Consider the following 26570-nt stretch of genomic DNA (forward strand, 5'->3'; position numbering starts at 1 on the left):
TATATATATATATATATATATATATATATATATAATTTATATAACTTCATTTGATCAGCAATCTGTGGGTATCGGATCCGATTCAGATCCGAGCCGGCAGCTCTCCTAGCAAAAGATCTGAACTCCAGGCTCCTACCCTACCCATAATGCCCTGCTTCCTCCCATAATGCCCTGCTTCCTCCCTCTAGTCCCCAGATCACATTTGCCGCGGCTTCTTGAAGCATCTGACAACGAGCTCCTAGTGTTGGGTTTGTGAAGTAAAGTAGAATATTTAAACTTTTTTCTCTTAAAAATCTCTGTAAACTTAGTGTGTGTGGTACCCTTTTCTCCCTTAGTCTATTTGGGTAGTTTTCTTGTTTGCTTAGTGTAGATTTTAATTTCTCTCCCCCCTTCTGTCTGTGTGTGAAGGTGTGTGCGTGTGGGCCTGTTCTTTTCAAAATGTCTGAAGGCCCTAAAGCAATTTTTTAATTCTCCGAGTGTGGCCGTAAGCTTTCCCCAGCGGATGGTCACACTCTGTGCCTTATTTGCCTGGGCGTGGACCACCTTTCGTCAGGCTGTGCAGCCTTCAACCCCAGGGCTTTGAGGGATAGGCGGACTAAGCTAGTCCTTGCGGGCCTTTTGCCCCCTGATTCTGCTTTGTCCTCCTCCCCCTCTGTGGCGCCAGCCGTGGCTGCTGCACTGATCGTTCCCGCTTCCCTGGCCGGGATTCAAACTCCCTCTTCGGCTCAGGAGGAAAGGGACACCAGGAAAAAGGACAGGAAAGACAAGGAGCGTGATGGGGATAGGCATCGTTGCCACAAGAGGCAGGTCGATTCAGCTCCTTTGGCCCCGCCATCTAAGCAGCTCGCCTCCCCCTTAAGGTCTCCAGGTCTTCCCCTTCCAGGCTTCATTCTCCACCTTTCTCCCCAGAGCTGGAGGCGGAGACCCGGTCACCTTTGAGGTCATCCAGGCGGCCTTTCCGGCCAGCCTCGGCAGCCTCATCCAGGTCAACAAGAAGTTTATCCGACGTGGACATGGAGCAGATGATGTCGATTTCTTCAGGCCCAGCTGCAGATGGGAGTGCTCTTGCCTCCCCCCCTCCAGGGGGGAAGCTCAACTCCATTTTTCGCCCCCATTGCTCCTTCTCCGACCTGCTATCTGGGTTTGGAGCTGTCTGATCCAAGTAGCTTCGGAGCCGGGGTGGTGTCTGCGCCAACAGTGTTTCCTACTTCGGATCCGAGCTGTTGGGGCCGTGAGATGAGCTTCGGATCCGGAGTGGTCAGTGTGCCTTCGGCTTCATTGAGGTCAGATCGCACTGTCCTTTCGGATCCGATTGGGTCATCTCCAGTGCCGATCCACACACCGGATCCGAGGGGGCTGCTTTCGGATCCTAGGGAAAACAGCTCACCCTCGGCATTCGACGTAGTGGAGAGGGTCCTTTCGAGGCCCCAGTCTCTTGCTGCAGATCCACCCGCCATTCCCTCTCAGACGGGCCTGTCTTCTATCATCCGGCCCCAGGGACAGCCTGCGCCTATGTCCCAGGTGGTTCCCGTAGAGGAACAGGACATTGTTGGTGAGCCCTCCTCGGACAGCCCCCTCGAGGAGATCTCTCACAAACGAAAGTGCAAGAGGAGGCACTTGGACTCACCTAAGTCCCTCACAGAAGACACTGACTTGGAGGAAGGGGAAGGTTCCCCCAGGTCACCCCCCGAGGACGTCTCATTTGGAGACATTATGGAAATGCTTCGTATTAGAGGGAGCTGGTCAGCCCAAAAGCTTTCCTCGGATGAGTCTGTGTTTCTGGAGGCGTTCGACGCAGGCCCGTCTACCTCTTTAGTGTCCCCTCCCACTGATCCCCTGGTGGACCCCATAACTACCAGGGCATGGAAGGAGCCGGACAGTGTGGATCTAATACCCAAGAGATCGGACAGGATTCTCAGCCACCCCACAGACAGGACAGTTTGGAGCAAAGTTGCCCCGGTAGATGCCATGGTGGTTGGCGGCTGCCACCAAGAAGGAATTGCCACAGGAGAGTTCCTCAGTACATCCTCCAGACATGGAGTCTCTGACGATGGACTGCCTCGGGAAGCGGATGTTCGCTTCAGCGACCTTCTCTGTCAGGACGCTGAACTATATGGCACACGCAATTCGACTCCAGCGGGACCCAACCCCCAGAGTCCATGTCGGCCGAGGACAAACGGACCTTCTCGGCGTGAATGGCCACTCTTAAGTCTATCACTAACACGTCTATGTGGCTTCTCTCCGATGCCACAGAGGGAGTGACTAGAGCCAGCAGAGCAGGCATTGTCTTACAACGACAGGCCTGGCTCCGTCTCTGCAACTTTGCGGAACCCTTCAAGGCGTCCTTCGCGAACGCCCCCTTTGACGGTTCTACGCTTTTCAGCAAAACCGTCCGCGATACGCTACTCCAGAGCGAGAAGGACGGGAAAACGTCTGCCGTCGGGATCCGCTTCTCGGCTCCTCGGAGGTCCTTCTCCAGGAACCAAAGAGGACAGAAGAAGATGTGGTTCCGGAAATCCTAACAATCCCATTTCGCTCCGGACCCCTCGTCCTTCAGAGGCAGAGGAGGACAGGGTGGACGCCGTCCCAGAGGCAGAGGGGGGGGTGCAAATAATTTCGGGTCGAGGGAACCCTTTTCCAATCGACCCGCGCAGCAATCCTGAGGGGTTGCCCGACTGCTCCTCTTTGGAGGCAGTTGTGGGGCGCTTCTCGGAGCATTTAGCACATTGGGAGTCCATTACGACGGATCGCTAGATGCTCCGGATCATATCCAGAGATTACTCATTTCCATTCCTAAGTTCTTCTCCCTGGTCGGGGCGCCTCCCCGATGTACCACCCAATCAGAGGGAGGTAGCAGCCTTCGAAATAAAAGAGCTACTAAGAAAAAGAGCCATCCAGCACGCCCCCTTCCCCCCGGTCAATCCGGATCAGGCTTTTACTCCAGGTTTTTTTTTGGTGCCAAAAAAGACGGGGGACTTGGGCCAATTCTCGACCTGTTCACACTGAGCCTGTCAGTCGCCAAAGAAAGTTCCGGATGGTCACCATTCAATCCATTCTCCCACTGTTACAGGAGAACGACTGGATGTGCTCCATAGACCTCAAGGATGCGTACTACCACGTTCTAATGGACAGGCGATTTAGGAGGTTTCCCTGCTTTCAGCTGGGAGCCAGCCATTATCAGTTCAGGGTCCTACCCTTCGGTCTCACCACAGCCCCCAGGGTGTTCACCAAGGTCATGGCAGTTGTAGCGGCCCACCTGAGGCTTCAGGGAATACAGGTCTTTTCTTACCTAGACGACTGGCTCCTAGCTGCCCCCATTAGGAATCTACTATGTTCAGCAAGAGACTACTTCCTACATCTCGCCCGCCATCTAGGGATCATGATCAACCACAAGAAATCCTCCCTTCAGCCTACTCAGATCTTGGATTTCATAGGGGTCAGGATAGACACAATTCAGTCCATAGTCTTTCTGATGTCGGACAGACTCTGCATTCTAATCCTCCACGTTTTGGCTCTTCTACAGTCCTCTGCCCCTCCAGTGGAGTTGGTCCTGAGGGCTCTGGGGTCCATGGCAACGGCCATCAACCTGTCACTGCTCGCACGTCTGAATATGAGGATTCTCCAATGGACCTTACAGGTCCAGTGGTCCATGCTATGACATCCCTTGTCTTCCCCTATTCCTCTCAGCAGGGTTTGCAGGGAATCTCTACTTTGGTGGCTCCATTCCAAGCACCTCCGGGAAGGGCGGCCCTTCTCCATGTCCCCACCCCAAGTCACAGTGACCACGGACGCATCTCACCTCAGGTGGGGGGGGGGGGCATTGCATGGGCAGAACCGTCCAAGGCACGTGGACTCACACAGAGACCTTTTTGCATATCGGTGTTCTGGAGATGAGGGCGGTGCTTCTAGCATTGTAGGCTCTCCATGCCCTTCTTCCTCTAGGGACTATTGCAATTCAAACAGACAACATGTCAGTGGTCTGGTGCATCAACAAGCAAGGGGAAACCAGATCTTACCCACTTTGCCGAGAGGCCATGAGAGTGTGGGAATGGCGATACCCACCAACTGCTTTCTCATAGCAACACACATACCAGGTCGGTCAAACATTCTAGCAGACAAGCTGAGTCGAACTATTCCTGTCACCCTACGAGTGGTCTCTGAACCCCTTAGTAACGAAACAGATCTTCCTCAGATGGGGTCAACCTTGCTGCGATCTGTTCGCGTTGCCTTCGAACGCAAAGTGCAGCGAGTTCCCCCACCAGGGGAAAACCCCAGAAACGCTCTGGTTCATGCTTGGCCATCCGGTCTTCTTTATGCTTATCCTCCTCTTCTGTTGATGACAAAATTCTTGCAGAAAGCTCGTCGGTTGGGGAGCAGAGTTATCCTCATAGCCCCATTCTGGCCTTGTCAAACCTGGTTCCCATGCCTACGGTCTCATCTAGTGCATCCTCCCTGGATCTTAGATCCCCTTCCGGATCTGATTTCTCACTCCTTGGGATTGAAAACCCCCGACATGGACAACCTCAAGCTCTCTGCTTGGTTGATCCAGTTCCCTTAATGGCTAGGACTCCCGGTATCTCATCCTCAGTTAAGGCTATCCTGGTGGCCGCTCATAAGCTTTCTACCAGGAAAGTCTATAAGAGTAAATGGAAACGTTTTTCTATCTGGGCGGAGCATAGGAATTTGGATCCTTTTACGGCTCCTATTCCAGCAGTCCTCGACTTTTTATCCCAAATTTTTCATCAGTGGGCTAGTTCTTCAACTGCTAAAGTTCAATTGGCAGCAATTTCCCACTTTCACATTGGAAACAATTTTGGCCCCCTAGCTTCCTCTAAGATCTGCAAGACCTTCTTGAAAGGTACCTTTCTTTTGAGACCCCCTGTTAAGGATGCAGTTCCTTCATGGGATTTAACCCTAGTTCTCCAGGCTCTGACTGGTCCCCCTTTTGAGCCTGCAGCTTCGGTCGACTTAAAGTATGTATCTTGGAAAACTGCCTTCCTGATTGCTATTACCTCAGCTAGAAGGATATTGGAGCTTCAGGCACCTTGTAGTAAGCCCCCATACATCATTTTTCATAAAGACAGAGTTTCCCTCAGGACTAATCCCTCCTTTCTGCCTAAAGTGGAAATCCGAAGCCAACATCAACCAATCCATCAACCTGCCTGTCTTCTTTCCTAATTATCACAACAAAGGAGAGTATAGACTTCATTGCCTGGATGTACATAGACAGTTATGATTTTACTTGCACAGAACTGCTGTTTTTCAAAAATCGGAACAGCTCTTTGTTTCATTTGCCAAATCCTGTTTGGGTAAACCAGTGACAAAGGTAACCTTAGCTAGGTGGATTTCCCAATGCATTCTTCTCGCATACAGAAGCTCTGGTCGACCTGAGCCCGTTCGGGTTTGGGCACATTCTACCCGTTCTGTGGCTATTTCTGCGGCCTTCTGGTCGAGGGTCACTCTGGATGACATTTGTTCAGCAGCTACTTGGGCTTCTTCTCATACTTTCATTACACATTATAAATTGGATCTGATTTCCAGAGGAAGGGCATCTTTTGGCTCTGCAGTGCTCCGGAATATCCTTCCATAAGGACGTCCCAAGTTGTTGGTAGCTGGGGGACCATGTCCCACAGGTTGCTGATAAAATGAAGTTAACTACTTCAGATAAAGAAGTTATGTACTCACCATAACGTTCCATCTGAGTAGGTAACTTCATTTGTCAGCAACCAACCCTCCCTCCGTCCCCCTGACCAGTAGTTCGACCTTGAAGGATCAATGTGTTTCACTTCCCAGACGACATCATGTTAGGATGTTCAGGTGTTTTTTCCTTGTGTTTTGGTAGTATTCTGTGATACTCTGGCAAACTCGATCTGAGGACTAGAGAGAAGGTAGCAGGGCATTATGGGTAGGGGAGGAGCTTGGAGCTCGGATCTTTTGCTAGGAAACCTGCCGGCTCAGATCCGATAACCACAGGTTGCTGACAAATGAAGTTACCTACTTAGATGGAACGTTATGGTGAGTACATAACTTCTTTTCATCTATTATATATCTGTAAGATAACAAATAAAGAAGTTTTTTTATTTTGGCATAATCACAAGTGGTCCCCTCATCTTTGTGTTTCTGATATATATATATAGTGTGTGTGTGTATATATATATATATATATATATATATATATATATATATATATATATATATATATAGTGTGTGTGTGTGTATGTATATATATATATATATATATATATATATATATATATATATATATATATATAGTGTGTGTGTATATATATATATATATATATGTATATATATATATATATATAAATATATATATATATATATATATATATATATATGGGTCTATATATATATATATATATATATATATATATATATATTATATATATATATATATATATATATATATATATATATAATCTATATATATATATATATATATATATATATGGGTCTACTTCAGTAGACCGAACTTTTACTTACCTGAAACTCTCTTGGCCTGGACAAAAGCACCGACAACTGCAGAAGACCGACACCCGGAACCACTTGGCCATCCCGAACAAAAACAATTATAACTAAACCCACCGATGTGGGGGGCTTCACACACCCCCCCCAACTAAATATGCTAACTCCAAGATCGCACTACCGCAAGGTTTAAGGGGCAAAGTTTCAACAGGATGGCCAAGCGGTTACTTACCTTGTGTGTGAAATCCCTGTTCCGGATGTCAGTCTTGTGAAGTTGTCTGTGCTTTCGTCTGCGAAACTTCAGTGTCAGGTAAGCAAAACTTTCTACTGAAGTAGACACACACACACACACACACACACACACACACACACACACACACAGATATATATAGATATATGGAATTGGATGGGTTTCCAATTTCATAACTGTTAAGGGCAGTTCAGTAAGAGAAATTGAGTTAGTACAGGAATTTTTGGATTTAATTTTGACAAACTGTTATTTCATGTTCGAAGGAAGATATTATTTACAAAAGATAGGTGTTGCAATGGGCTCTCCGTGTGGGGCTAGCTTCGCCAACCTCGTGATGGCCCATTGGGAGCAACACTTCATCTTTAATAACAACGAGTTTAGTGCCATTTTCTACTACTACACTAAATGTTTGGACGATGTGTTCATTGTTTAATGGCACTATCACAGACATTCCCAAGTTTATTAATTATTTGAATGCCTCTACGAATTTTTTGTCTTTACATATAGTTCAAGTACAGAGAACATAGCTTATCTAGATGTAGATTTATATAAAGATAGAGGGAACTAAGTGTGCAAAGCTAAGATTCTCAGAAAATCTGCTTACTCCAATTCCTTTCTTCATTACACCAGTAGTCACCCTTATCAACAAAAGAAATCAGTTAAGGGCCATTTGGTGAGGGTGGTCCACTTGGTTTCTACCGACAATGAATTTTTTGTGGGATGTCAAACCTTGAGGGAAATGTTTCTGAAATGGGGGTACCTTAGCCAACTTTTAGAAGAGATATTTGAGGTCCAACACAAGAGAAACAATGGAGTATTTAGCCCAATACTTTCAACTAGGCATGTAGCCCCCAACACTTTGTCATCTTTAGTTGAGCAGAGCCAGTCATTTAAAGCAAACCCACCCAAGGTGAGTTTTATCACATAATTCAGTAGCGATGCTAAGTTAGTAGGACACATTTTATATAAAAATTTGACTGTCCTTAGTTCAGATACAGAACTGAGTTCTATTCTTGAATCCAGACCTAGAATTGTCTATAGAAGAGGACAGAACCCTAAAAGTCTGTTGGAGAGGGGTAAGATCCCAGTTGCGAGAGCTCCAGGTAGGTATAAATATGAGAGCTGCTCCCAGTGTAGATTTATGGAGGTGGGTAATACCTTCTCCATTAGAGGGAGAACATATTACATAAATAAAAGATTTAATTGTGTCGGTAAGGGAGTGGTCTATTTAGCAACCTCTGCCCCTGTTTTTACATCGGTAAGACTGATCGTAGATTCAAGGACAGGGTCTATGAACATATTTACAGCATCAGGAAGTTAAAATTGGAGAATGCACTGACTAAGCATGTGCACGAACACCCTCAGCACAGTTTCAAGTTTAGGGTGATTGATCAAATTGAACAAGATCTTGGGGGGGGGGGCACTCACCTTTATGCTAGAATTGTGAGAATTATTATGGCTAATAAAATTGAATGCCTACAGTGCTCCAGGGCTAAATGATTTATATTCCTTGTCTTGTGTTTTAAAACTGAAGAGTTTGCAGAGGTAATTGTGAGAAGGAAGTTCAAAATACAGCTATGTTCATAGAAAGGGGCTATGAGCCAGAGAAAGTGTGGTTGGGGTATAATAAAGTAATGAATAAAAAAGTGAATAAAGCACAGAACATAATGCAGAAAAAGAAAGTGAGTTCTATTTTGTGTCCAAGTATACTAATTTTTGTAATATTTTAGAGAAAAGAGTTGGATATTACTGGTCTTATATACAGAAAGAAAAATTATGCCTAAAAATTTGTTTTTCATATAAAAGAGGCAGGAGTCTTAAAGATATGTTAGTACATTTGAGAGACCAAAAAATATAGAAAATAAATGGTGAGATATTGAACTCTTCCATGTGACAATTGCACAGTATGCAAACATATAGTAGATAGTTTTAAAAGCATTAATGGAAAAAAAATCGATAGAAGAGGCAGCTTCACTTGCAATAGTGAAAAGATTATATATAGTTTAAATGTCCTTGTGGATTATTTTATATTGCAAGAGAAGTTTTGCTGCAAGATTAAAAGAGCATATAAGGGACATCAAGACGCTAAGACTTCAGAGTCCTGTAGCTATGCACTTTAAGGAACATCATAACTGAGACCCACAGGGGTTACAGGCAAATGTTTTGGAACAAGTAAATACTAGGTTTAGTACTCATGAAAAAATTAAGGAATACTTAAGAAGGAAGCAATATTTATTTTTAAAATATGATACAATATTTCCAAGAGGTTTGAATAGGGAATTCTCTTTTACACATTTAATATAAGAAGGTTAAAAAAGAATACTAAAAGTTAACCTTTTTGGTTGGCTTTTTTAGTGAATTCTTAATTAGATGATTATTTAATTGATCAAATTTTCTGAAAGCCAAGACACCAGAGAAGTGTTACTTGCTCTTAATGGTAGGAGTTTGAAGTTTTGCTGTTAACTTGTTATTATTTTTTTTATTTTAATCAGTCTGCGTACGAAACTCCTGAGGTGTGAGATGTATTTATTTTTTTTCTTGTTGTAAAATTTGTGTTGGGTGAACCACCAGGTTGGTTTGTATTTGAATTTCCCATTGCGTTTTGCTCTGGTTGGAGCTGCTAGTTCTATTCATTTGTCTAACTGAGCTCAGAACTCCTTTGTGAAGCTGCCTGCTGTGCCAGCATCTGCGCTGGTGGTGTCATGGTTGAATTTTGAGATGTTATCATATAATTGCATGAGGTTTGTACATATGAAGTCCTTTAAATTCAGAACTGTTGGCTTCAAGAACTTTTGGAAGTGTTGAAGACAGATGTCACAAGTTTATGGTCCCGATCAACTAGGGAAGGAGAGAAAGGGAAATAGTACATGCAGAGACTATATTATGTAAGGACCATTATGTTCGGACCAAAAAAATTCTTTCTCTGTCAATAAAGGAAAGTTTCCAAATGTGTTTCTACTCTAGTAAATTCATTATTTCCATTGACTTTGGCAGATTTGCTTGCATCAAGAATTATTGTGAAGTTTGTGTCCTGAAATGCGATGTAGTTAAGACACTAGTTGTCGTCAGTGTAGTACTTCAGCTGCTACAGTGCCCTCTCCTCAAATATAGTCCTCTCTTTTTAGGCCTGGTACCCAGAGGTTTTCCACTTCTCCCTCTGTTCCTATCCTAGATTGACAAGTTAACAGCAACCTTACTAAAGTGAATTTCTGATGTTAGGATATACATTGTGCCATTTGGTTGCTAAAGTGTCTAAATGCATTTCACACTTGCCTGTAGTTATGTATTTGGGTAATTTTTTTTAATAAAAAGCTTTCATAAACTTTTTATTAAACTGTGGCCCAAATAAATTTAGCATTTACTACTGTGACATTACTTTGGGAGAACGTGTGTTACATCCACAGTCTTTAATGGGGCACCTGCATGCATGTGTGGTGGTGCACCCATTAGTCTATGGACACAATACCTGTTTTTCCTGTGCACTGATGCTACCAAGATTAAAGTTTGTTTTTCCTCAGTGATGCCAGTGTATGGAAATCAGATTTTTTTAAGTGTTTTTCTTGAAATACAACAGGAAAATATTTACAAATGGGTAAAGGTGCTGTCCGACAGTTGTGTAAAGGTAAGATGGTAAATATTGGAAAATCATTTTAAAGGATCTGGACAGATGGCCAGGTGCCCCTTCTCCCACCCCCTTGTTTACCAATGTGCCAGATTGACTTTTTCTGTAACGCTGTTATCTAGTTACCGCAATTTTACTCACCAGTACCAGCAGTGAGATTTCAGCACTAGTGCCACTGCTATGTAAGCTCAAGTGCTGTTTTATCCTTTGTTGGAATTTCCAGCTCCAGTATTTTTTCAGGCCTCAGTGCTGCCTACATCAGCTTTTTCCATGCTGATTCTTGTGATCCTCTTAGTCTTTGCCAGTGCCAACATTTCTGGTGGCAGCACTGATGCTGGGGCTTCTACTGTAGGTGCTGACATTGGCACTTTTTTGGCATCTGTGTCTGTCTGGGTCACCTGTTTGGCCCATAAGATCATAGGAGGTTACTAGGCTAATGGCCCTGGGACCCTTACAAGCCTAGCCAAGAGTTTATCCCCAAAAAGAAACCTCAGTCAGCAGTTGTCGCCCCTGTCAGTGAGGGACACAGGTGGAAACGCTGGGAAAAATTTGTGGTTTCCCATCCACTCATCAAGGTTAAGCTTGAAGAGGGTCAGTGATGTACTCTGTTTGACCTGTATGAGAAGTCTATTCCAGAGCTGGGGCAGCCTGTGGGAGGCAAACCTGTCTCTCCAGCAGGTTTTATTGATGTCGCATATTAGATTTAGGCCTTTCGAGAGATGACCTTATAGGCGTGGCACAGATCACCTCTGAGCAATCTGTACGATACCGAGCCTGTCCACATAGGACAGGTGTTGGAGGCCATGGATTCTCTGTGTGGGGTATTTCTGTGGCCTTCCCAGTTGGTGCAGATGTTTGGACGGGTACATACCATACGGGGTGTTTACTCAATTATTGATCTAATGAGGGAGGAGTATAGAGAGGTAATAACCTCCTTTTTTTCCGGATGCGATCCCTTTACTTGTGAGATGAGACAAGTAAAAGGCTTTTCTGCCCACTGCCGCTACATGATGGTTGAATGTGAGATTCTCTCACCCACAGTTTGTATGTTTAAGGGGTTGCTGTTGATGTGGTAATCAGTAAGGGCTGTGTTTCTGCTGAATGGTATGATGCATTTTTTTTTAGCATTTAGCTTGAGGCCATAACTTTGGCACCATCATTAGTTGCTGTGAGACACTCTTGCAGTATGCTAACATCATTTGGGTAGTCAATAACAGCACTCATCTTACAGTTGTCCACAAACTTGGTCAGCCGCAGGCCTTTTGTCTTTGCCTGGACCTCTGAGAAGTAGATTCCAAACAGTAGGGGTCTGAGGACAGATCCCCAGTAGTGACAGGTCTGCTATCGGAGGTGGAGGTGCCTATTTTGACCTTGAGAGTCCTGTCGGTCAGCCAGTTGGCAACCCACCTGATGAGATAGGGATTTACACCAAGTTGTGTTAGCTTTTCAATGATGCTCGAGTGGGGGGTTGTGCCAAAGGCTTTGGCCAAGTCAAGGTAAGCTATATGTACTGACTTTCCCTCATCCAGGGCCTTGGTGACTGTCTCAAAGAAGTCAGCCAGGTTCAACAGACAAGATTTGCCCTTGATGAATCCGAGCTAGGTGGGGTCAAGTGCTTGGAGAGTGCCTATGTTCTTGTTTGAGATCCATACTAATACGCTCCATGGCTTTTCAGATCAGACTTGTCAAGCTAATGGGGCGATAGTTTCTAGGGTCAGTAGTGGCACCACCTTTGTGCATGGGGATGACGGCAGTTCTCCAGTCTGCTGGAATGAAGCCTGTACCTAGGTTTTGGTTGAATAGGGTACTCAATGGCAAAGCCAGTTCTTGCTGGAGATGGTACAGAATACAGCCTGGGATACTGTCCGGTCTCATGGAAGCTGTATTCTTTGCCTTGGATAGGACCTTTAACACTTTGATCTATAGAGATGTAAGGTGCAGGACAAGTATCGTGGATGTTAAAAGGGCCTTTGGGGGGAGGACAAGGGGGTGAAGCTTGCGCTGAACCTTTGGGTGGGAGGACAGGGGGTGATGTTTGCGCGCTGAACCTGTGTGCTAGCAGGTTGGCTAAGTCAACAGGATCAGTGTACGTGCTGTTAAGTACTAATTTGGAACAAACCTGGGCTTTGCCATGGAGGTTCCTGACATAACTAAAGAAGACCTTGTGGCTTCCATTTGTTTCAGAGGCTTGTTTCGATTTATAATTGGTTTTGGAGGTTTTTCACTAGCGATCTAATTTACTTGAGGCTAATGAGGGAGTATTTCCATTTTGAAATTTGTTCCTTTTTACCGTTGGACAACAGTTTCTTCCTTTTGTTGTAAAGCCTGCTGATAGAGGATGTCCACCAAACAGGTTTGTGTTTCCTTGAGGAGCAGGTTTTAGTTCTGTTGGGCATGGCGGAGTCCATGCAGTTGTACAGGTGCTTGTATACTGCATTGGCATACTGTTCAGCATAGTTGTCTGCATCCTCTGAGGGTGCGGTGCTGTGACATTCTAGATATGTTGCCTTAGGAGGTTGTAGTCAGCTTTTGAAATTTTTTTTTTTAGCTTGATTATGGCTGGGGGGGGGGTGGTTCGTGGGATAGAAACTTCGAACGAGACCGTCTGGTGATCTGATCTCACTATTGGATCATTTTTTTCTATAAGAATTTCTCATTTCTTAGCATGTCACTTCTGATTCATGTGCATTGTACTTTGGTGTTTCTTTCTGTGAGACTTTAACATTTGCAGATCTGAAGTAGTTAACTTCATTTGGTCATCAACCTGTGGGTATCTGATCCGACCTGGATCCGAGCCAGCAGCTTTCCAAGCTAGAGATCTGAGCTCCAAGCTCCTCCCCCTTACCCATAATACCCTGCGACCTCCTTCCAATCCTCTGATCTCATTTGCCGCGGCTTTGTCAAGCACGAGTTTGAGCACCTAGCGTTCAGGCGATTAGTAAGTGTTTTTTTGATAAAAATCGATCTTAGTGTTAGTGTGTGTGATTAATTAAATTTTATAGTTTAAACCCCTGAGTTTACTCCCTCGTTCCCTCGTAGTTTAAATCCTAGTAGGCCCCTCCTTTTCTTAGGTGTTTGTGTGGGCATGTGTGTGTTTTTGTTTAAAAATCATGGCCGAGGCCCCAAAGGTCATCTTTTCTAAGTGCACTGAGTGTGGCCATAAGCTATCCCCAGCGGATGGCCACACTCAGTGTGTCCTCTGCCTGGGGGTACCACATTTGACCTCTGGCTGCCAGATTTGCGCAGCCTTTAGGGGATAGGAGGAATAAGCTGATTCTGGTGGGTCTCCTACCCATGGAGTCGGCTTCTTCCCCCTCTCCCTCGGTGGCTGCAGCCGCAGCTGCTCAGCCTGCTGTCCACCCTCCCCTGGTTGGGGCTCAGCCTCCCACTTCTTCCCAGGGAGAGAGGGACTCAAAAAAAGAGGAGAGAGAGGGAGAAAGAGAGAGAAAGAGAGGCACAGAAGAGACAAGTGGTGGGCAGTCTCGGCCCCGCCGGCCAAACTGCTCTCTTCACCCCAGAAGGTCTCCGGGCCTTCCTCCCCTCGGCTCCGTTCTCCACGCTTTTTCCCGGAGGAGGAGGCCCGACCATCTTCAAGGTCGTTGTGGCAGCCCTCCCGGCCAGCTTCGGCGGCCTCTTCAAGGCCGACCCGCAGCCTCTCCGATGCTGATATGGACCAGAGGATGCGTTGCTTTCTCCAAACCCAACTGCAGATGGGAGTGTTGCTGCCTCCCCCCCCCCCTCCGGGGGGAGTTCAGCCCCACTTTTTGCCCCGATAGCTCCTTCTCCGATCCACTGTCGGGTTTCGGAGCCTTCAGATCCAAGGAGTCGGAGTCAGCGCCAATGGTTATCGCTACTTCAACGCCAGCCATGCCCAAGTTTGTTGGATCCCTTTTCAGATTTGAGCTCTCGGGGCCGAGAGCCGTGCGTCGGATCCGAGGGGGCCAGTGTGTCTTCGGCTCTGTTTTGGTCGGAGCACACTTCCTCTGGGGTCCGAGCGCTTTGGCTCAGATGCCGATCCCCGCACCAGATCCGAGGGTGTTAACCACGGAACCCAGAGAGATTGGTTCACCCTCTGCTTTTGACGTGGTGGAGAGGGTTCTCTCGAGAGATTCGAGACTTCCTACTCTTTCTTCGGGATCTGCCCCACTCCCTTGCAGCTGGGCTTGTCTTCCATCATCCAGTCCCAGGGACAGCCTGCGTTGATGCCCCAGCCCGTTCCACTAGCAGAACATGACACTGTTGGTGAGCCCTCTTTGAACAGCTCCACCGAGGAGGTCCCTCACAAACGTAAGTGTAAGAGGAAGCACTTGGACCCCCCTGAGTCCCTCACGGAGGACACCGATTTGGAGGAAGGGGAAGGTTCCCCCAGGTCACCCCCCGAAGACATCTCCTTTGGAAACATTATGGAAATGCTTCGCCAAAAGGGGGGGTGGTCAACCCAAAAACCTTCCTCGGACGAGTCGGTGTTCCTGGAGGCGTTCACAGGCCCGTCTACCTCTTGGGTGTCCCCTCTGGCTGATCCCCTGGTTGACCTCATCACTACCAGGGCATGGAAGGAACCGGACACTTTAGAGCCAATCCCCAGGAGGCCAGATAGGATTCTTAGTCCCCCTGTGGATAGAAAGGCTTGGAGTAAGGGTTCCCCGGTAGATGCCATGGTGGTGGCAGCAGCCACCAAGAAGGAACTTGCCCAGGATAGTTCCTCGGTCCATCCTCCTGATAAGGAGTCTCGGACGATGGATCATATTGGGAAGCGGATGTTTGCTTCAGCTACCTTTTCCATAAGGGCGCTGAATTATTTGGCCCATGTAATTAGACTTCAGCGGGATCTGGTGAAAGAATACGCTGAGTCTCCCCCTGAGTCCATGTCGGCCGAGGACAAACTGACTTTCTCTGCTCGCATGGCCACTCTGAAATCTGTTTCAAACACGTCTATGCGGCTACTTTCCCATGCCATGGAAGGGGCCACTAGAGCCAGTGGGTCCGGCATCACCTTAAGGCGTCACGATAGCTCCGGCTTTGTGACTTTTCGGAACCTTTCAAGGCGTCCTTCGAACGCACCCTTTGGTTCTACCCTGTTTGGGAAGACCGTCCGCGACACATTGGTTCAGAGTGAGAATGACGGGAAGACACTGTCTGACATCGGAATCCGCTTCTCGGCTACTCAGAGATCCTTTTCCAGGAACCAGAGAGGACAAAAGAAGATGTGGTTCCGGAATTCTCAGCAGTCCCGTTGCACTCCGGACCCTTCGTCTTTCAGAGGCAGAGGGGGACAAGGTGGATGCCAGCCCAGAGGCTGAAAATTTTTCGGTCTCTGGAATCTTTTTCTGACCGACCCACGCAGCAGCCCTGAGGGGTTGCCCAACTGCTCCTCTCTGGATGCAGTCGGGGGGGGGGGTTTCGAAGCACCTGCCTCAATGGCAGTCCATCACAACAGATCGCTGGGTGCTTTGAATAATATCCAGAGGTTACTCAAGCCCTTTCATAAACCTACCTCCTCAGTCGAGGCTTCTTCCCGATTTACCACCCAGCCAGAGGGAGGCTGCAGCTTTAGAGGTAAAAAAGCTGCTAGAAAAAGAGCCATCCAGCACGTCCCCCCAGGCCAGTCCGGATTAGGTAATTACTCCAGGTTCTTTTTGGTGCCAAAGAAGATGGGAGACTTTAGGTTGATTCTCGACCTTTCAACAATGCACCTCTTCATTGCCAAGGAGAAATTCCAGATGGTCACACTTCAATCCATCCTGCCTCTTTTGCAGGAGAAGGACTGGATGTGCTCCATAGACCTCAAGGATGCGTACTATCACATTCTCATGGACAGGTGATCCAGGAGGTTCCTCTGCTTTCGGCTAGGGGCCAGTCATTACCAGTTCAGGGTCCTACCCTTCGGCCTCACCACAGCCCCCAGGGTGTTCACCAAGGTCATGGCAGTTGCAGCGGCCCACCTGAGACTTCAGGGAATACAGGTTTTTCCTTGCCTAGACGACTGGCTCCTTACCGCCCCCACCAGGCATCTACTCTGCTTAGCCAGGGATTGCTTCCTGCTACTAGCATCCCAGTTGGGGATCACCATAAACTTCAAGAAGTCACCCCTTCAACCAGTTCAAGTCTTGGAGTTCATAGGGGCCAGAATAGACATGCTTCAGACCAAGGCATTCTTGACATCAGACAGACTTTGCAGTTTGACCTTACACGTTTTAGCCCTTCTTCAGTCACCTGCCCCATCAGCGGAGTTAGTCCTGAGAGCTTTAGGGTCCATGGTAGCAGCAATCAATCTCATGCCGTTAGCTCGCTTGCACATGAGGGTTCTCCAGTGGACTTTGCAGGTTCAGTGGTCCATCCTTCACCACCCATTGGACTTACCGATTCCTAACAGCAAAGTTTGCAGAAATTCCCTCATGTGGTAGCTCCAATGTCAGGAGCTTCGGGAAGGACGACCATTTGTTATGCCGCAACCCCAAGTCACGGTGACCACGGACGCTTATCGCCTTGGGGGGGGGGGCATTACGTGGGCAGAACTGTCCAAGGTACATGGACTCTGAGACCATTCTCCATATAAATGTTCTGGAGATGAGGGCGGTACTTCTAGCATTGCAAGCCCTTCATGCCTTTCTCCCTCCAGGGACTATTGCAATTCAGTCAGACAACATGTTGGTGGTCTGGTACATCAACAAACGGGGGGAACCAGGTCTTATCCTCTTTGCCGAGAAGCCATGAGAGTTTGGGATTGGGCAATTTCCACCAACTGTTTTCTGTTAGCAAAGCACATTCCGGGTCGGTCCAACATCCTAGCGGACAAACCGAGTCGAACTATCCTTTCGCCCTATGAGTGGTCTCTGAATCCTTTAGTAGCAAAACAGATATTCCGCAAGTGGGGTCAGCCTTGCTGCAATCTCTTCGCGTCACATTCCAATGCGAAGTGCAGCGAGTTTTTTGCTCTAATTCCCCCTCCAGGGGAAAGTCCCAGAGATGCTCTAGTTCATGCTTGGCCACCCGGTCTTCTTTATGCTTATCCTCCTCGTCCATTGATGACAAAATTCTTACAGAAAGCTCGTCGGTTGGGGAACAAGATTATCCTCATAGCCCCATTCTGGCCTTGTCAAGCCTGGTTCCCGTGCCTATGGTCTCATCCTATAGCTCCTCTCTGGATCTTGGATCCCATCCTGGATCTGATAACTCATCCTTCGGGATTGAAACCCCCGAATCTGGTCGATCTCAAGCTCTCAGCTTGGTTGATCCAGTTCCATTAGTTGCTAGGACTCCCAGTATCTCGTCTGCAGTTAGATCTATCCTGGTAGCGACGCATAAGCTTTCTACCAGGAAGGTTTACAATAGTAAATGGAAGCGATTCTCCATTTGGGCGTCTCATAGGAATTTGGACCCGTTCACTGCTCCCATCCCAGCAGTGCTCGATTTTCTAGGTCATATTTTTCAGCAAGGGGCCAGATCTTCTACTGTAAAGGTTCAAATGGTTGCCATCTCCCATTTCACATTGGGGACAGTCTCAGTCCCCTCGCTTCCACCAAGATTTGTTAAACCTTTCTGAAACGTACGTTTCTTTTGAGACCTCCTATTAGGAATTCCGCCCCTCCATGGGATCTAACGTTGGTCCTTCAGGCTCTGACTGGACCACCTTTTGAACCTGCAGCTTCTGTTGATTTGAAATTCGTGTTCTGGAAAACTGCCTTTTTGGTAGCTATTACCTCTGCTAGAAGGGTGTCGGAGCTTCAGGCCCTCTGTGTTAAGCCCCCTTGCCTCATATTCCATAATGACAGGGTCTCTCTCAGGACTAACCCATCTTTCCTACCCAAAGTGGCCTCCAAGGCAAACCTCAATCAGTCCATTAATCTCCCTGTTTTTTTCCCTAACTATCAAAACAAAGGGGAGTACAAACTTCATTTGCTAGATGTTCATAGACAGTTATGCTTTTATTTACACAGAACAGCTGCCTTCCGCAAGTGATCATCTCTTTGTTTCCTTTGCAAAGCCCTTCTTGGGTAAGCCAGTTTCAAAGGTGACTCTGGCCAGATGGATTTCTAATTGCATTCTGCTCACATACAAACTATCTGGCCTACCAGAGCCTATATGGGTTCATGCTCATTCTACTCACTCTATGGCTACATCTGCTGCATTCTGGTCTAGAGTTCCCTTGGATGACATTTGCTCTGCGGCTACTTGGGCATCATCTCATACTTTTATCTCTCACTATAAATTGGATTTAGTGTCCAGAGGAAGGGCGGTTTTTGGCTCTGCAGTGCTCCGGAATATCCTTCCTTGAGGACCTCCCAAGTTTTTGGTAGCTGGGGACTCTGTCCCACAGGTTGATGACCAAATGAAGTTAACTACTTCAGATAAAGAAGTTATGTACTCACCATAATGTTCCATCTGAGTAGGTAACTTCATTTGTCAGCAACCGACCCTCCCTCCTTCCCCCTAACCTGGTTCTTTGATTGTTATGGACCCTAGGATGGTTTATCAGGTCCTTTGCTAATCCTTAGGTTAGGATTCTTCAGGTTGTTGTTTGTGGTTGTGAGGTTATATATGTGGGCAAATGCGATCTGAGGATTGGAAGGAGGTTGCAGGGTATTATGGGTAAGGGGGAGGAGCTTGGAGCTCGGATCTCTAGGTTGGAAAGTTGCTGGCTCGGATCCAGGTCGGAAGCGATACCCACAGGTTGCTGACAAATGAAGTTACATACTCAGGTGGAACGTTATGGTGAGTACATAACTACTTTTACAGAAGCATTATCAGTCATTCGATACCATTATTTTACATGTTTGTAAACTAATGCGATAGGAAGCAATTCACAGTACTAAACAAAATTTAGTGGGGTACATAACTGTGTTTGTAAATACCAAATGATTAGTTGTTACTGCTGCAAATAAGAAATTGTGATGCAGCCATTGCTATACTTGTTTATCAGAGTTGCCAAGGATACCATCACAGAGCTTAATGCAGCTGCATTTTATGGTGTAGCTTCTACTTCCTGAGCATGTTAGTGCTGTTACTGCACTGTCTGGTTTTAAAATATTTGCTGTAAGTCGGATTCATAGAGCCAACGGTATTAAACAGAAGAGTCAGTTTAAAAATGGTGATAACCTAGAACACTTGGATGTAAGCTTGAGCAGTATATAAAAGATCACTATATTAATAATTTTGTCAGTGACATTGCTTAAGGGCTCTATGTAGTACTTTACAAAATCACTTAACGTACACAGTACAGTTGTGTAATGGTACCCTTTGCTCATGTTCATTAATTCTTAGGGAATGTCAAGTTCATGGCTCTGGTCTGGGGGAAGAATGAAGGCAGACTCGCAGACTGTTGGGATAAGGGTAACCCTGGTATGAAAAGAGGCAGAATTGTGGAAAATGAAGGACAAATGACCTGTGTGGCTGCCTGGGTGATTGCAGGGGCTATCGGCTCTTGACCCACCCGGGAATGGGAAAACCTATTTCTATTTGGAGGGGGGTGATGGTCAGCAGGCTCAAGGGGGGGGGCATAAAAAAAACTCTGCCACTGTGTTCTTTTTTGTCTTGTGTTTGGTTCTTGGCTAGGATGCCTCCTGTGTGGAGGCTGTCCTCTGTTTTCTTGTGGGTTTTTGTAAAAGGTGCTTCATATATCTCAAGAGGTGTGGCTGTAGGTGAACTGGTTGATTGTCCAGATTGACAGTAGGTATGCATCCAGTGTTCGAGTTACTACATATGTGCACCCTGTAGTGACCGGCTTCTCTTCCTGGAGAAGTTTCATTGTCTTGTACTCAATAAGTACTGGGATATACTCTGGCTTTTCCCAGAGCCTTGAATGGGATTAAGGCAGTGAAAGAAGAATAAATAAGGACATATTTTTTTCCAGACCACATTTGTGCATACATGCAGGCCACAGTTTAGTAGGTGAGTATTTATTACATCACTTACTTGAAACCTAGATTTCAGTAAATGCACTTCTATCATTTTCTCACCACATTTGTAGAGATTCATTTTCAAAGTGATGATCACTTCTTAGAATGCATCTGTCCAGCTTGCAGATGATGGTCCTTCTTAGGTTTCTTCATGTGAAGTGTGTGGCCTCCAGCTTCTTAATTTATGAATTATCCACTGCCTCTCCTTAGTCCACTCATTGGCTTCCTGACTAAGTAAGTCTTGGCTCGTCCTGTGTGTTTGGCCATCCTACCATACTTTTCATCTTTCTACTTTTGTTTTCTGAGGCAGATGTCATTTGAAGTTGATATGCTACACTTATGCAAGGTTCCCCTCATAGTACTAAGTTTTTTAAATTGACACACTACACCTAAAAATACTTTCTTTGGCTGCATGTTTTCTAAGTGAACAACTTTCATTTTCCTTTTTGACTTCTGTACTCCAATGATCATGCAACAGTTAGGTTATCCCCCTTTTCTCTGGCTTTGCTTCCTTGTGAGAATGCTGAATAGTTGAAGGAGGATAATGAAAGATTCTTATGCAGATATATATATTTACTATAAACTGTTGAGTATACTAATATTGTCCTGTGCAAATTCTGAATATGCAACTGTTGTAACTGCTATTTAAGATGTGCTGGTAAGTAGAAGAAGTATGTAAAGTAACAAGTTTTTCTTATTTTACCTTTAGGTTCTGCTTCATGCTGCTCCAGTAAAATGAGTCTTCTGCAGAAAGTGGAACATTGGCTTGCATCAACAAGACATGTTAAAGTTTCTTCACCTTGGCTTGAAGCTTGTGTTACATGGATTCAGCAGGAAAATCAAGGAACAAATTTGACCCAAGCAGAGATTAATAAACAAGTCTTTGAACAGTGGCTTCTTACTGACCTTAGAGACTTGGAGTGTCCAGTATTGCCTGAAGGTGTCTCAGGAGCTCTAAAATGTGAACTAAATGGAATTTATTGCTTACAGATTGATTCCTTGGTTGATGTGAGTCAGCCTGCATATTCTCAACTTCAAAAGCTTAGGGGCAGGGACAATCCAAATGAAAAAATTACAGCAACTACACAAGCATCGCAGAAGCCATGGGAAGCAAAACCTACTCGAATGCTGATGCTTCAGTTAACTGACGGAGTGCAGGAACTTCAAGGTATGGAATATCAGCCTGTTCCTTGTCTTCATACTGAACTGTCTCCAGGAACAAAAGTTATTTTATATGGTAACATTACCTGCCGCCTTGGAGTTCTTCTACTCACATCAGAAAATGTAAAAGTGCTTGGAGGGGAAGTAGAAGCACTTGTAGAAGAATATGGCCAGGAAAAGGTTCTTGCAAGATTAATTGGGGACTCTGAAGATGTTACTGCAGTTAGACCAAATAACCAAAATGGTAATATGGAAAATGAAACTGATGACTTGGGGCAGGTTTTTGGTCCTTCTGATGAGGAGCTTCTGGCAAGTCTTGAAGATGATGGATTTAGGATAAATAGTTTAGCTGATAGTGGATATTTGACAAGAAACAGCACTATAACTGCAGATACAGCCTCCCTAAGAAGCAGACTGGATAGAAGTCAAGCTTATGGTTCTCTGTTAGATGCACCTGAAGAAGAGGTGGTTGAAGTGGATCATCCAGCTTCACGTGGGAATGATGCAGAGTTTGAGGATTTTCCTATAGATGATATAGAAGATGAAATGTTTTTGGAGCAAGAAATAGATGAATGCTTTGTAAACCCAAAGGAAAATGACAATGCCAATCAAGAAAATGTAGAGCAGGCTGCTTACTCTAAATGTTGTAACGAAGAGGACATGCTTCCAACCCCTGTATCTAAAACCAATCAAATTTCATGTGAAAATGTTTCCCAAGCGAATATAGCTGGTATATTGCAGCACAGAAATGCAAAGCCTTCAGGAGTTCAGTGTAACGATAATGGAAATATGTTGACTGTGGTTTCAAAACCACAAGTAGCAGCATGCATTTCACAAAGATCTTTGGAAAACACAAACCGTGACAGCAGTGCAGGTAGCACAAGTTGCAGTTCAGACATTGCTAGAATCAGACCTGTAGTTAAATGCCAGCCTTTTGAAAACAGGCTTATTACAATAGGCAGCAGTAGAAATGAAAGAGCCCAAAAATCTGATTGTCATAGTAGTGCATCATTAACAGCTTTAGGAGTAAAAGAAAGCAACAAACCCATAGCCAAGACTGTGTTTGATACAGATTATTCTTTTACATATCTGTCTGTTGTGCTTTCTAGTCCTGAATCACCTCGTGTTGTAAAAGTCAAAGCTTTTATAGTTACACTGCTTTCAAATCTTGCAAACAGTAGTGGAATGTGGCGAATACAAGCAAAAATTTCTGATGGCTCTGCATATTTAGATGTTGAACTTGCAGATGAAATATTAGCCAGCCTTATTGGTTTTTCTGCATCAGAAGTAAACCTCAAGAGAACACCTGACCTACGTAAAGAGTTGGTTACTGGGCTGCAGAGCTGCCAGAGAGAACTGATAGATATGTGCTGTGTGATGACCATTAGATTCAACCACACTAAGTCCAAAGCAGTTATTTTGGCTTTGCATGATATGAGTTTGGAGAACTTAAAGTATTTGGAAAACAAACATGCTGTATAATAACTTATTATCCAGATTAAAACGTGTGCATATGTTAATACAGATGTTGTATTTTACTCTAGAAGCTCAAACTTTGAGGAGTAAGATTTTCTTGTGGGGGATCTGGGAATCACAAACAGAATACAAGCATCTTTCACCATGCAAAAGAACTGGTTTATTGCTCTGCCAGGAATATTTGCACATTTTCCCCAAGAAACTTGGTTTATCCAAGTTAATTTTCACAGGCCCTTCAAATGTGTGAACCTTGTTACTTTTCAGTTTTTGTTCAGGACCTTGTTTCACTGTCGCTGATTTTCATGACTTGTCTTCTTGAATGGCATACATTTTCACATGGCTTCACTTCTTCATTTAGGGAACCCTTTGCAGAGGCATTACCAAAAGTCTCCTTGAATACCATTCTCTTGATGCAGAAGTGTATAGTCTGTCTGCAGTTCCATCATTTCATTTTGAGAGCATACCATAAACACACTGGTGTCTCACTGTCTGTCTCGGAGGGGGGGGGGGTAGTGAGGTTAAAAGGTGATTCGGAGTTTAGAGTAGCACTTTAATGCCAAGGACCACACATGATAGAACCTAGATGTTCATAGTGTTTCACTGTTGCAGTCATTACTCTTGGGTTATCCTGCTGGCAGGCTACCCTCAGTCAGCCAGAATTCCAAAGTCTAGGCCCGGCGTCAGTTGCTGTCGCCTCTTCCCTGACGTCAGTGCACCAGGGGTATAAAAGATGCAGCCAACGCCATTTTCTTCAGTCTTTCTTGCTGCGCGGTGCCCGAAGCAAAAACCGTTCGCAAGTGCCGGTCGGCTCCTGAGATTTTCAAATCCGAATTTCAGAACCGAAGTCTTCATTAAAGCTAAGTACCTCGTTGGGGAAACTTTTTTCTTGCTCCAGACCGATGTTGGAAAAAGTTAACAATTGTATTTCTTGTGGGAAGCAATTACCTCCTAAGGATTTTCACTCTTGTTGTATTCCTTGCCTAGGCCATCATCACAACGTTGCTAGCTGTCGGTTTTGTGCTAGATTTAACCAATGCACTATTAAACGTCAGTTCGATTTTGCATTTCATTACTTTGGCAGAAGATTTAATTATATAATGCCGTCGGACCAGCCAACAACCGGAGTTTACAAAAAACACAAGGACAAGGAAAAGGATAGGCATCAGAGGTCCAAAACCGACGAGGCCTCTGCTAGGCCAGTCGCCGGTTCTCAGTGAGGCGCTTTCGCAGCCTCTGGCGCCCGCTACCTCAGAGCAACAGGCCGCTTCCGACTCCCACGTGGAGCTGACTGGGCCTCTGGATACTCAAGGTATTGGATACTCGTAAATCATTCCCTCAGATGGGTCCGGAGCCGCTGAGCAAGCATCTGCTTCTGCGGGTGTCTTCAGACCTACACAACTATATATTAAGCCATCTACAGCTTCAAAGACTACAGCAGTTCTAAAGACAAAGAAACAAGTACAGCTTTCTCCTACCCAGACTTCCATGGCTAAAAAACAAATGCTGAAAATGGCCAAAGACATAATTACTTTGATCAGGGGTTCACATCCCCCTCCTGATAAGAGGCCTAGGCAAGAGACAGAGTATGATTCTTCTGATCGGGTTTCTATTTCCCCTGATTCCTCTTCTGAACCGGATTACTCCATGCTTCCCTATGAGGATTCTGATGCTGAAAAATCCATTCCTTCAACCTCTCCTCCTGAGGATTATTCTTTTGGGGAAACCCTGCATACTATGAAGGAGCATTTCCATTGGGAGAGCCAAGATTATTCTGAATCTAAGAAAAGGCTCAGAGACTTTCTGCTACTTCCTCAGCACAGACCCCTTGCTATTCCACCTGTCCTAGACATTGTAGATGATGTATTTTCAGAGTCCGGCCTGTCCCCTACTCTTTACCCCCTGCACCTGCTAAGCCAGACAGATAGTACAGGGTCCCGGATTCTCATAAATTCCTATATAAAAACCCCGCTGCTGACCCAGAAACTATATCTCAGGGTCCCAAAGGGGTTAAAGCTTCCACTGCAAACAACCCTGCCCCCTCTGATAGGGATTCTAGGGCTCTAGACAGATGGGGGAAAAAGTCTACACTTCTGCTACCCTGGCTGTAAGGGCTTTAAATTGTCCGTTTCATGTGCTTACATTTCTGCAATATTTAATGTCACTGCTTAAACATAAAATGTTGACAAATACTGAATGTTCAGAGAACAAGGAATTGCAGGATTTATTGCATGCAGCTGAACAAGTGGGAAAGTATACTTTGCAATGTGGATATGATTCTTTGGAGGCCTCTTGCAGGGCCGCTTTTACAGGTTCTGTTATTAGAAGGCATGCTTGGTTAAAGGAACAGAATCTGCCTGATAATGTTAAAACAAAATATTAGATGCACCATTGTAGCATGATACTTTGTTTTGTACTAAAGCAGAAGAGGTGTTGAAAATGGAGGATAAAGCAAAATCCATACAGACAGTCAAGGATTTCTTACAGGTACAGCACCCAGGTTTAGCAGGAACTGGCCTTCTAAAAATTGGTCCTTTCCAGCGTCAGACAGACCACAAAGAGGCAGATACAGGCGTCCCAGAGGCAGATCTCAGCCCCAAGGCTCATACAGGCCTAAACAATGGGGTGCTGCTACCTCCAAAAGTGGAGAAGACAAATCACAGCCTTACAGGAAACAGTCCCAATGACTTTCCTCTCCTCTACCCAGATCCAAGCACTTTTCTTTTGGCAGCCCCCTTAGGGGGAAAACTAGCACTTTTTTCATCAAATTGGCAAATGGTTACCCAGGACAAATGGGTCCTGAACATAGTGTCCCAAGGCTACAGGTTCCATTTTCACAGTCTACCAAGGTCAAAAGGTATGCCAGACCTGCAACATAATCAATGGGCAGAGGCACAAAAATAAATTACAGCCCTCATGGACATGATGGCCATTCAGCAAGTACCACAACAAGAGCAGGGACAAGGATTTTGCTCCAGACTTTTCCTAGTACCCAGAAAGGACAAAACCTGGAGACCAATACTAGACCTGTCTATACTAAATACGTTTCTGGAAGTTCCAAAATTCAAGATGTTGACTCTACAGCAGCTACTGCCCATACTGGGCAAGAAGGCTTGGCTCGTAACTTTGGACCTAAAAGAGGCAATACTGCATGTCCCAATCAGACAATATTGCAGAAGATACCTCAGATTCCTAGCTGGGTCAATGCATTACCAATTCTCTGCACTGCCCTTTGGCTTATCTACTGCGCCCAGGGTCTTCACAAAATGCCTGGCACCAGTAATTGTGTTTTGCAGACAAGGAATTTAAATATATCCCTACTTGGACGACTTCCTAATTCAAGCAGAGAACAAAGACATTCTTCTAAAGCATCTGGCGTTTGTAAAAAGATTACTAATTGGCCTAGGGCACACAGTAAACTAAAAGAAATCAAAACTAGTGCCCTCTCAAGAGATAATATTCCTGGGTGCAAGCTTAAATACAACTGCCCAGATGGCTTACCTCACGCCAGACAAACAAAAGCAACTGACTACTTACTTCAAGCAATTGGCAACAAAAACCCACTTATCTGCAAGGAAAATCCTGCAGGCCTTGGGTTTCATGGCATCCTACATTCTACTAATTCCATATGCCAGACTGCATATGAAGAAGCTACAATGGTATCTAAAAAGTGTTTGGACTCAGC

General features: G+C 45.4%; 2 protein-coding genes across 2 annotated transcripts in view; both read left to right on the top strand.

Moving 5' to 3' along the window:
- The window catches only part of KIF27 (kinesin family member 27), a 1524306-nt gene that overhangs the window by 177990 nt on the left and 1319746 nt on the right, over positions 1 to 26570 (top strand). The window lies entirely within an intron of this gene.
- On the top strand, positions 20964 to 22932 carry RMI1 (RecQ mediated genome instability 1). The gene has a single exon (XM_044083687.1). It carries the CDS (start codon positions 20987 to 20989, stop codon positions 22892 to 22894), a length of 1908 nt encoding a protein of 635 aa, XP_043939622.1. The 5' UTR covers positions 20964 to 20986; the 3' UTR covers positions 22895 to 22932.

This window comes from Protopterus annectens, chromosome 9.part0, assembly GCF_019279795.1.
Source record: "Protopterus annectens isolate FY-2018-M chromosome 9.part0, PAN1.0, whole genome shotgun sequence".
NCBI lineage: Eukaryota > Metazoa > Chordata > Ceratodontiformes > Protopteridae > Protopterus > Protopterus annectens.